The sequence below is a fragment of the Arachis ipaensis genome, chromosome B3, assembly GCF_059453495.1.
Source record: "Arachis ipaensis isolate K30076 ecotype BB chromosome B3, ASM5945349v1, whole genome shotgun sequence".
Taxonomy (NCBI): Eukaryota; Viridiplantae; Streptophyta; class Magnoliopsida; order Fabales; family Fabaceae; genus Arachis; species Arachis ipaensis.
Window position 1 is genome coordinate 54487812 of NC_142438.1, and position 12189 is coordinate 54500000.

A 12189-nucleotide genomic window follows, 5' to 3' on the forward strand; every position below is an offset into this window, starting at 1 on the left:
GAGAGAGAGAGAGACGAAAGTGAATGAAATGCTGAGAGTGAGAGCGCGCGACCTATTTGGAGAAAGAGGGGGGAGTCGCAACGAGTCACGTGTCTGCACGGCAGCGACGCGTGTCGCGCATGCAGTGAATAGGTACTTCCTGCGTACTGTGCTCTCTCAGAATATTAAAATATAAAGTGTATTTTCTTTGGTTGCGAAAAAAAATAAAAAAAATGAGTTTTTTTTTTTTTTTGTTGGTTGATGTACAATGCTAGGGGGAGACGGGTAGCTGTGAAACAATTTAAAATTTTGAGCTCACACTTCTTTGTTCCTTCACTTCTTGCTCCTTGGTAATCAAGAATCGTTTTTGTTGAGATGGGGACGATAAACGAAGTAATCGAAGTGGATGGGTTAGAGGCGAGGTTATTGGACTTGGAGGGCGGTGAGAGTGATGCGGTGCTGTATGCGGCGTCGTTTGTAGAAAGCGAAGAGAAATTTGTGAAATACAACACAGTGCAATGGGTGCTTTACTCGCTTCTTCTCATATTGGCATGGGGAATTGGCTTCCTCATGTTGCTCTATCTTCCTGTTAGGAGGTTTGTGCTCAGAACCGACATACGCTCCAGAAAGCTCTACCTCACTCCTAATTCCATTGTTTACAAGGTCTAATTCAAATCCTTTTCTTCTTCTTCTTCCAATTTTTCTGCACTTTGAATCAACTAATTTTATACCTAGATTAGTTCACAAAATTATCCAAAATATTCGACAAAACTATCCAATGAATTATCCATCGGATCGTTTTGTTCAACTAATCTTGTCTTTCACGAATATTGAGTTAGTTTACAATTACATCTTTCTAAAACTTTTAGTTCAAATTTTCATTTTATTTATTTATTTTTGGTAATCATGTAGTCTTTATCTTTAGGAAATTTAATTCGGAGTGCATTATATATCGTATTCTCGTGAGGCAAATTAGGTTGTTAGGGATTTAAAAGTTAAAATTTGGAGGTTTATAGGGAAGACCAGTGTCACTTCTTATAAAAGGAGGACAATGTATATTGCTACAAATGATGGGGTGTCATATTCCTAATCTCAATTTTCAAGGGAAGTGAGTGTAAATTACTTGTTCTCTTTTCATTATTATTAGTTTTTAAAAGCTGAAAGGAAGGATTTCATAACAGAGATAACAGAGAGGTGAAGAATTGATGAAGAATAATCTGAATACTGTTATCATGATTGAGTTGGAAAATACATAGTACAAATATCCTTGTATTGGAGCTGATAGTTACACATCTATTACAGATAACAGAATCTAAGTAACAGAATTGAAAAGCCTGTGACTAACAGATTTGACTGTCTCAACAGAATTGACAGATTTAGTTATAATTATAATCACTTTTTTACTCTCCACAGATTTTGGTAAGGGAAAAGGGTTTTGCTTTCTGCATGGTGTAGGTACTTTCTGAGTGGTGGTCTACTAGTTAGTAGTGGTTAGTACTTAGTAAATAGTTGGGATTTTGGCAGTATAATTAGTCTCACCGGTAACGAAACAACATCGCAATTTCATATTAGATGAGATCAATTACATGAATCAAACAAGCAGTTTGTCTTTTTGGACTCGTCAATAAAAAAAAGGGAAACCCAGTGCAAGCATCCCGCATTAATGCAGGGTTTGGGGAAGGGCAGCACCCAAAGGGTGTAATGTGTACAACCTAACCTAATAATTACATCAGTGGCTGTTTTCACAGCTTGAATCCGTGACCTTGAGGCATGGTGGAAGGCTGAAAAAAGAATAAACTTGATTTTGATCACATGTGAATTTATTACATTTGCATTTATTGATCCCTTGATGTGTTGTGTACATATATTTGTTTGTTTAGTTCAGGTTACGAGGCCAGTACCATTTCCATGTTTTGGGGTCCTGCAGAAAGAGAAGCATGTTTTATTGCAGAATGTAGCTGATGTTGTGGTTGAACAAGGTGTGTAGAATTTGGAGTTCTCTTGTGTTCAACTAAGCTTTTGACCACATTATTTGTGTTCTAGTTTCAAACTGTCTATTTTGGTAGGCCCTGTTTCTTGTTTTAGGCCTTCTGACCTTCAGCAATTGTTTTCGGGGGGTGCTATGGTTTTGTTTCTGTTATTTCTATTGCCTGACTTCATCTATTCGCAGGATATTTGCAGTCACATTTTGGTGTTTATTCTCTTAGAATTGAAAATATTGGTGTACGAAGACCACCTAGTGATGATGTTAAAATCCAGGGTGTTGCAAATCCACATGCTTTCAGGAAGGTATTTGGTAGTGCCCAACCATGCACCGGTGATAAAATAATTTTTCTTTTGCTTGTTTTTTGCGTCACTATAAGTTGATAACATGGGTTAAGTGAAAATCTTTTTGCATCCTTTGATTTTTTTACAGGCCATAATGATGCGCCTATCAAACATGAGAAATGAGATGTTCTCGACACAGGTTTCTACATTAGATGTTCCACATATGATGGTAGGTTATTTATTCTAGAGTAACATTATTGAACATAGTCATTATCGTATTCTACGCTAACATTACCATCCATCCACCATGGATGAGGTGTGGACTCCATCGATCCATGGGTGTATGTCAGCTCAATGTATGGTGATAGCTATGTTGAAGAAAGGTTTCTTTTTATTCAATGCATGCAATTGCTCCATACTGTGTGCTAGCTCGTGGTAATAAATAACTTGAATTCCCCACTATTTTTGGTCCTTTTTTTCTTGTTGGTAACCATTGATAAAGTTTAACCCAATAAAACTAAAGGGTGTGGTTCGCAGAATGTTTTTATTTTCTTGAGAAGATTTTTTAGGTAAGATTTCCAGGAATGTGAAAACATTCCACAAACCACACCTGCTAAAGGGTGTTGATTATAGCTCCCATTGTTCTTGTTGTTTGCTTATTATATCCATCCTCTTTTTTTCCTTCACTCTGTCATTCGTTTCTTTCATCTGTAGATGTCTCCTTCAAAGTCATTGAGACAAGATTCCACTTCTGGAGAGCTGCTGCTGTTGCAGAAACTAGAGGAAGTTGGAAACTCTGTCAAGGTAGAAAAGTAAAGACAATATATTATTATATGTGCAGTAGTCAATTGCATGAACTTCAGGGTGAGGAGAAACACAAAGGTTAAGTATGGATTGAGGCAGAAAATGAAATAAAAACTTAAAAAGAAAATAGGGAATAAAAGACGGGGAAAAACAAGAAGAAAGAAAGAAGAAAAGATATTTAGTTTGTATGTTTTGGTTATATTCTTTTGGCTAAGCACTGGTGATTTATGGTCACTGCAGAAAATTCAGAGTTTATTTGAGGAGCAACAATCTCATACAGCAGAATCTACAGATTGAAGTTTGTGAAAAGTTCATGTAACCTACTTTCCAGGTAATGATAAACACTTTTAGGTGTTTGTTATAAATAAAGAAGGTATCATATTATATCTTAAATATATCATAGAATATCAAAGCATGTCTGTGATGATAGCATATAATCTGTTTCCTTATTAAACTGGGAAGATTTTCTTGTCTATTAGATCAATAAATTGAAGAGGTTATATGATATCTTCTTTATTTCTAACATTGTTATTGATTTGCTTACAGAAAATGATAAGAATAGTAACAGACAAATATTAGGAAAAATATTTGTCCATGTCAATTTATGCAGTGTTGTTAGTGGCTTTCTAAAGAATTGGTGCACTTCTCTTTAGTATTTTATTGAGCTATCCAATAAAATTTTGCATTAGCTTATCTATTATTATGTTTTGGATTTTGCTAACTAGTGACCTAAGGGTCCAAAACGTGTTTAGGATTGAAAAAGCTAGAGTTCTAAGTTTTCAATGAAATTAAATCCATAAAGAGAGTAAAATTCTTACACTTTTGTATTCTTAAGGAGTGAACACTTGTTAGCGAAACCCTTATTGTTTACATTTATGGGGAAATAAAATGGTTTGTTAATACTGTAAAACATAGGGATCCACTTGGCGTTCTTCATCTTTCTCGGAATATGATTCCCTTCACTGCATGTGAGTATAAGATTGTTTACTTTAATGTACAAGAAGAGAATACTAAAGAGTGAAGAGAACACTAACATTTCTAAATTTCAAGCAATATCAGGCAGTCATTTCTTTCTAAACCGCCATCATAAGGCAGGTCTTTTACCATTTTTTGTCCAACATTCTTTTCCTGTTTTCGTTTCTGTCACTAGAAAAATTTTGGTAGATCTTTTTGAAAATTGCTGCAAGAGAAGATATAGGGATGGTGAATCAGGTCTTGATTATCTGATGCAGGTAATGGAATCATCGGGTAATTTCAAATCCTCAATCAGTCTCCTGACTCTCTTCCAAGTTCCAAGCCTAATTGCTACGTTATTAACATAATAACATCCCATGCAACTATTGATGACACGCTAAGCATTATAGCTAGCCATCAATGTTTAAATTTGTACTTTCTTGTGTAAAATTGCGCTGAATTGCGCCGTCTATTAATGTTAAAAGAAAAGAAGAAATACCTTTATTGTTATACTAGTGTATGATGTATCAATGATTCCATTTCAATTTTATTTTATTTTAGAGTAAATGGTCAAATTAGTTTCTAAAAGATCACTCGTTCTTTAAATTAGTCTTCAAAAAATTTTCTTAATTAAATTTGTTTTTTAAAGATTTTAAATTAGTTATCTTAGTCTTTCTGTCACTTTCTTTGTTGATGGTATCAAAATTTGCTAATATAGCAAGTTAAGTAACACTCCAACACATACCAAAGAGTCTTAATTGACTATTAACATAATAAGTATATGAAATTAGATTAAATCAAAACCTAATTGAGGAGAAAATTTGAGGTATTAGAATCTTTCAATTTGGGGTTAATTTGATCTAATTTTATAAACTAATCTTATTAATAGTCAATTAGGATTAGTAGGTATGTGTTGTGACTTGTGATGTTACTTTGGTGCCGTTATCAATAAAAGTAACGGAAGGATTAACACGACTAATTTAAAATTTTTAAAAGAATTTGATTAAAAAAATCTTTTAGAAATTAATTTAAAGAATGAGTAATTTTTTAGAATTAATTTAACCATTTATTCTTATTTTATATTAGATTTTTTGAATGTTTGAATATAAGTCATATTGATTCATTTTGGTGTGAGATGTTTATTGTCTCATCTTTTTCTGATTTTATATTGTGATTTGTATGGAAAAAAGGGGATTGCATATTTACAACCATCATTTCATTTTTTTTTTCTTTCAATTCATTTAGATTTTCTTGTATCTTTTCCAGTGGTTCATAAAATGTTTAGATGTATGAAAATTTTGTATTGGAAACATTTATTAGTATATTACGGGTGGATTTGGTACCATGTGGCTCTATAAGTTGCATTTTCAAGAGTTGTAATAACTTACAGAAACAATATATTTTGTTTCAGCCTTTCAGGAGTTGTATTTTTATGGTTTGTTACGCATCTCATTTATGGTAAAAAGGAGAAAGGAATACGCATAAATTATTTTTGTAAATGAAATAAGTAAGAATTTAATTGTTCACCTTTTTTTCTAAAGCTGAATAAATTGATCCAATCTAAATCACAATCATTTGAATTGAATTAATTGCAAACTAATTTTAAATCGATATAAGAATAACAATCATTTGGATCTACTGGATTGAAAAATAAAACCAAAAGAGTAATTATCTAAATTAGTTTTAAGGATTTTAAAAATAGACATTTTAGTCATTAAAAATAATTATTACATAGATTAATTTTTAACATTTTTTTTTGTTAGATATAACAGTTTTCGTTCATTTTATTTTTACTATATGTCAATGTTTATTATTATTAGCTTACTTTTGTGCATGTGAATGATCACACTAGTCTATTAATATATTTTTTTAGTTGGAAATAAGTAAGGTGAATAATGATGTTTTGAAATTTAAATTAAAATATTTTCTTTTAATACAAACATGTTTTTAAAATAGGACATCTTTTAATTATATTAAATATAAAAATTTTAACTTTAAATTTCTTGTAGAATAATTTTTAATAATTTTATTATTATTATTATTGAATGACTCAAAATATATATATATATATATATATAGAACCCCTTTTACTTGTAGGAATATATCTTGGATCTGTCGATTGTGTTATGAGCGGAGTCCTACTCATGGAAACTTGGTGGAATTAGGCGAAGCTGTAGGTATTATTGCGGGCCAATCGATTGGAGAACCTGGTGGGAGCTCATTACTTCAACTAGTCTCCGTATTCTTCGAATGGATCTCTTAGTTGTTGAGAGGGTTGCCCAAAAGCAGTATATAAAGCATACCCAGTAAAACTTACAAGTAAACCAGATATAGAGATAGCAACTAGGGTTGCTGTTTTCATTTTTCTCAAATTTCAAGACCACAATGAATCTATAGGATATATATATATATATTATGCAAAAATTCTTTATATTATAAATACATACATTTATATTATAAATACATACATAAGAATCTAATGAATAAATTTATTATTATTTTTGTCTAAAAAATACAAAAAATTATGGAGAAGACTACTTTCTTATGGACGGGAGACTGTTATGTCTAACAGAGAAAAATATTGGGGATTGATCTGTGTATTAATTTTTCTTGGAGACCAAAATGTTCGCTTTTAAAATTCTCTGCTGGAAAATAAATTGAGAATTGATTTGTCTGTCGGAATAAAACATTGCGAATATTTTTGTGTATTATTTTTTCTTGGATACTAAAATGTTCGCTTTTAAGATTCTTGAAGACTAATTTGGGTAATTACTCAAATCAAAATGATTTAATCTACATATGATGTTTATTGGTTTGGAAAAAGCGTACGATAGGGTGTCAAGGGAGGTCTTATGGAAGGTTTTAGAAAAGAGGAGAGTAAGGATCGCATATATTCGTGCAATTAAAGACATGTATGATGGGCCACAACTAGTGTGAAGACTTAAGGTGGTGTGACAGAGGAATTTCCTATTGATATAGGATTACAATAGGGATCATCCTTAAGTCCATATCTTTTCACATTAGTCTTGAAAGTACTCACAGAGCACATCCAAGAGCCTATGCCACGGTGCATGCTTCTTGCCGATGATATCGTCTTTATGAAAGAGTCAAGGGAAGACCTAAAATAAGAAGTTGGACTGATGGAAAGAAGCTCTAGAAGTGTATGGTTTGCGAATAAGCCGTAGCAAGACGGAATATATGAAATGTAAGTTTGGTCTGAGAAGGGAAAACCCTAATATAGAGGTGAAGATTGGAGAAAACATCCTACGAAAAATTAAAAGTTTTAAGTATCTTGGATGTATCATACAGGATAATAGAGAGATTGAACAGAATGTAAATCATATGATCCAAGCAGATTGGTCAAAATGGCAAAGTGCATTGATTTTATATGCGACAAAAAAATACCTTTAAAACTTAAAGAAAAATTCTATCATATTGCTATAAGACCAGCTATGCTTTATGGTACGGAGTGTTGGACGGCTAAAGGAAAGCACAACATAAGTTAAGTGTGGCAGAGATGAAGATGTTAAGATGGATAAGTGGTCATACGCGATTGGATAAAATAAAGAACGAAGATATAAGGGAGAGAGTTGGAATAGCACCCATTGTAGAAAAGATGGTAGAATCGGGTCTCAGGTGGTTTGGACATGTGAGAAGAAGACCGACAGAACACCTTATTAAGAGGGTGGATGAGATGTAAGATGGACAAGGGGTAAATGGCAGAGAAAGACCTAAAAAGACCATCCATAAGGTGGTCAAACGAGATCTATATGTAAACAATCTCTTTGTAAACATGATACATAATAAAGCACAATGGCGTCGTTTGATTCATGTAGTCGACCCCACCTAGTGGAACAAAACTTTGTTGTTTGTTTGTTGTTTGTAATAAATTATATTTATTTTACATTTTAAATCGATCAAAATTAAATTGCAAACATCATATCTTGTAAGAATTTAATTATCTTGGAGTTAGAAAAATGCCTTGGTTACAAAATAAACAAAATCTGCGTATATATACGTGGTCCTTTCTTGTTTCTAATGAAACAAGATATGTAATAAAATAAAATTGTTTTTCCAGTTTCATATTAATGGGCCATGATTGTAATTTGATAAGAATGAGAAAAAGGTAGCATAAGTACATCCCTAGTAACACACCTACACTACATGTATATGGATACAAATACAAGGGTCCTGAAGAATTCACCTAATCTGACATTAGGTCCCTGTTAGTAATTTAGCTAAGCTAATTCCAACTTTAGGGAGCTTTAAAATACATACATAAATGTAAAAGAAAAATGAAAATACTCCGTTTGCGTTCGAAAATGACTAGGTTAGCTTTACTTTGCAGGTGGTTGGGAGAACTGTTGTAACTGAAGAACAACGTGAGACATTCTAGGGCGCATAGATGGGACATGCTGTGTGCAAGAATAGACAAGGTCCACCACCTTCTGAATGGTGCTAGCCTCTGGAATGATACTTGAAGATGATGATGATATATGAGGATCCAAGAGTTCAGGGTAGCGATTTGCTTGCACGAGGGGCGTCGCCCATTCAAATATACTCTGCCAACCCATGGAATCAACTGGTTGTGCAGGTCGGCGCCCGGTGACTATTTCGAGTAGTAGGACACCAAAACTATAGACATCACTCTTTGTTGTTAGCTCGTTTCGGTACACAAACTCTGGAGCAAGATATCCGTGTGTTCCCCCTGCCATCACGGTCCGCTCCCGCTCATGCATTGCTTCATATGGTACAAACTTTGATAGGCCAACTCCCATTAGGTGTGCTCCGAACTCCTCGTCTAGCAGTACATTACTAGCTCGTATATCTCGATGCACAACTTGTGGCTTAACCTTGTCATGCAAAAACCTGTTGAAATGATGAGGAGAAAAGATACCTCTTAATTTTGTTTAATTTAGTGGTAATCCAAGTCTGTAATAAAATCAGAATAATCAAAGGAAATCGTTTGAGGGAATTAAAACTAGAAAAACCATTAAGAGGAAACTGAACATGGATAGATGCTAAAAACAATCTGGTCAAAATTTTCAGCTTCATGGAAAAGTTAGGCTAACATAGGAACACATTATCCATAAGAGTCACATTACATGGCCAATATTTTTGTAGCCAGCATAAGAAAAGACAAAGAAACCAACTAACCAAGTATGGAGTGAAAATCAGGTTAATGGCTACATGTTGGCTAAAAAATTATTGATCACCTAGACTTTCTCTAGAAGACCTTGAAGGTTGGTGCTACCTAGAACCCCATCAAAAATTAGAAGGACTTGACTATTTCTTCTTCACCAGGCCAGTAGTGATGATGTTCTGTACTCAACTCCACTAAAGCAAATGAATATTCAACAATGATAAGCCATTGCACAAAACTAAAATGTTCCAATATTTAATCTGCAATTTTACAAATGACCCAAGGTGGTAATTGAGTACAGATTATACAGAATACGTGCAACAATCAAGTGAAACTGACCTATAGTAGCACCTGAAAAAGGGAAACTTCAATCTTCAAGAAGATTTTCATTAATTAAGGTGAAAACATGCATCTAGATGTAAAGAAAGGAATGTTCAAGATTAACATGTGGAAAGTAACTAAGTTATCAAAGAAAAAGTATATTTTGAACGTACGCAATCCCTTGCGCAAGCGTCGTGGCAATTTTCATCCTCATAGCCCAGTCTAAGCTACGGCCACCTCTTGGTATGTGATGTAGCCATTTATCTAAGGGCCCATTAGCTACAAACTCATAAACAATATATCGATCACCATGATCATAGCAGCACCCCATCACAGCTACTAGATTTGAATGGTGGAGCCTTGCAACTCTGCCAATCTCTGAATAGAATTCCTTTTTACGTTGGAAGCTTGACCTCTTTAATCTCTTAACTGCAACCTTTGAGCCATCTGGTAGGACCCCACTGTATGTACCACCTGTCTTGGCATCCCCAACAAGACGGTTACCTTCACTGAAATTCTTTGTAATAGACCTTAATTCATCTTTGGTAAAAACTTTCCATGATGGAAGAGAAGCTGCTGGGTCAGATAGCTTTCTAGACCGCCTTCTTTTCTTTCCCTGTTTATATACAAGGAGCCAAACCACCACGGCTAATGTTATCGAGAGTATCAATGCACTCACAACTGAAAGGATGATAAGGTATTCCCTGTGGCAATGCATATGGTTACATTTCCTACCTGTGATTAGACAAAAATAGTACACATTTTAGCAAGCAATGATGATTAAAAAATAGATAGCAAAGTCATCATGGTGTAGAAATACCAAAAGAGGAGCATAAGCAACAATGCAACATATTTCTCATGAACAAAGAATGATAGACAAAACCGTTTGTGTGAGAGAATAAAAACATTTATAATAAAGAATACATAGCGAATGTAAGATGAGAATTGCCAGAAAGGCATATAAGAGGAGCATACCTATATCAAGTACACATACAAAAGAATGAGGATTATCGCATCTCTCACTCGAGAGAGATTTTGAGTTGTTAGTCATTAATGCACACAAATCATTCGTTCTATTCACACGACAAGATGGTTTACAGTTGGTTGGAACATCAGTCAAGGGAAAAAGGGACTGATTCCATTGAGAATTGTCAGACCACATCCATTGGTAACCAGTTGTAGAATTGAGATTTCTTCCACCAATCCAGCAATTATTTATATATTCACCGCATAGACTCTGAGCAAATTGTAGCTCCTGAACCGATACCAGTGATGCTAAATGGCCACCATACTTATTGCAACAGGTCTCTGAATCATTCCAAGATTGAGGCCTCCCAACATGGAGAAAACACTTGGTCTTATTAGGATCTATAACCCAACCAGTTGGGCATGGTGCTGGAAAAAAAAAAAGGAAACAAAACATTTGAATGGCAGAGCATGAATAGTATAGATAAATTACAGTTAAAACTGCAATCACCATGTAACTTGAAACACCATTAGATGAAGTGGATTCGAATTTAGAAACAATACATATTAAATTACAAGCTGAGAAGCATTGTGTATACCCTTCCCTTTCAAAACATGCTATAAGATAAATGCACAAGAAGTTTGAAAAATGAGATTCCATTGCATCCTGTCATGAATCATGTCTAACCCTAGCCAATTTATGCTTAAATCTCTTTTCGTTCGCATTCAATTAAATCACTCACATGTTGCAAACTTGCAATATAAGAACATCATTACACAAGCAAATTACTTGATATTCTTCCGAAACAACTTTTCTTAAATATGACCTAGAGCCTTAAAATAAAATAAATTATCGAGCATATAGTGGTAACAATAAGTAACAAAGTGATCATACCTTCAGTATCTCGATTGAGCGAACCGCAAGTCTCATTAAGTGCCTACAAGCAAAACAAATCTTTGTTAAATAGACTTTCAGCTTTTCCCCAAATTCATTTATTAAAAAACAATCAGTGACTCACTGCACTGGAGGAAAGTCCAAGAAGAAGAGCCAGAAATGCTACAGTAAGGACTAGTAACTTCAAAGCTATGGGTTTCACTTCCATCACAAAAAAAAAGGGTTTTGCAATCTTCAATTAACAAACTACACTATCTGCAAAGGGTGCACCCTAAACAAATAAGAAGAAGAAGAAGATGGAGCAGGAGAAGTTGAAGACTTCATTTTCCAAGTATGACTTGAGTGAGTGCTATTACTGAGAAATCTCCTCTTCTTTCAATTCCTTGCTATTTCTTTTCTTTTGCGTTCTGCTCGTCATTACTTTTCTATGGTTGGTTAGTTGGGTAGGTGCAGTGTGTAATTGCTCTCACAAAAAAATTCATCAGATCCGCTTACTAATGGCACAGTAAGCCAGGCCCGCTACGTTCGATGAGACAAACTTTGCAGGTGCAATTTAATGCCCTCATTTTTCGAAAGCCTTAATTATTCTAGATCACTACACAATTATAGTTTAAATATTTTTTGCTAAATCTTTATAATAAAAAGTAAAAATATTCAATCATATTATATGTATATTAAAAATTAATATCTAAATTAATTATTCATATAAAATATATATTAAAAATATAAAATATATATTAAAAATAAATTAAATATATATTTAAATATAAATAAATAATGACTAATTTAATAATTAATTTTTAATATTTTTAATATATTTAAAAAAGTATTTGCATTATTTTATTTTCTTATAAAATTT

The 12189-nt window shown here is 33.6% G+C and overlaps 2 protein-coding genes across 2 annotated transcripts; one reads left to right on the plus strand and one right to left on the minus strand.

The window, feature by feature from the left end:
* Positions 1-11: 11 nt before the first annotated feature.
* LOC107630512 (uncharacterized) lies at positions 12-4554 on the plus strand. Its single transcript, XM_016333666.3, has 8 exons — positions 12-132; positions 255-642; positions 1865-1958; positions 2150-2268; positions 2396-2476; positions 2962-3051; positions 3292-3382; positions 4284-4554. The coding sequence occupies exons 2-7, from the start codon at positions 355-357 to the stop codon at positions 3346-3348; spliced, it is 729 nt and encodes a 242-aa protein (XP_016189152.1). The 5' UTR covers positions 12-132; positions 255-354; the 3' UTR covers positions 3349-3382; positions 4284-4554.
* Positions 4555-8058: 3504 nt separating this feature from the next.
* LOC107630511 (protein kinase family protein / C-type lectin domain-containing protein) lies at positions 8059-11919 on the minus strand. The gene is made up of 5 exons (XM_016333665.3): positions 11455-11919; positions 11331-11373; positions 10445-10864; positions 9643-10204; positions 8059-8874 (listed from the first exon to the last, which is right to left on the minus strand). Exons 1-5 carry the CDS (start codon positions 11536-11538, stop codon positions 8343-8345), a joined length of 1641 nt encoding a protein of 546 aa, XP_016189151.1. The 5' UTR covers positions 11539-11919; the 3' UTR covers positions 8059-8342.
* Positions 11920-12189: the final 270 nt, after the last annotated feature.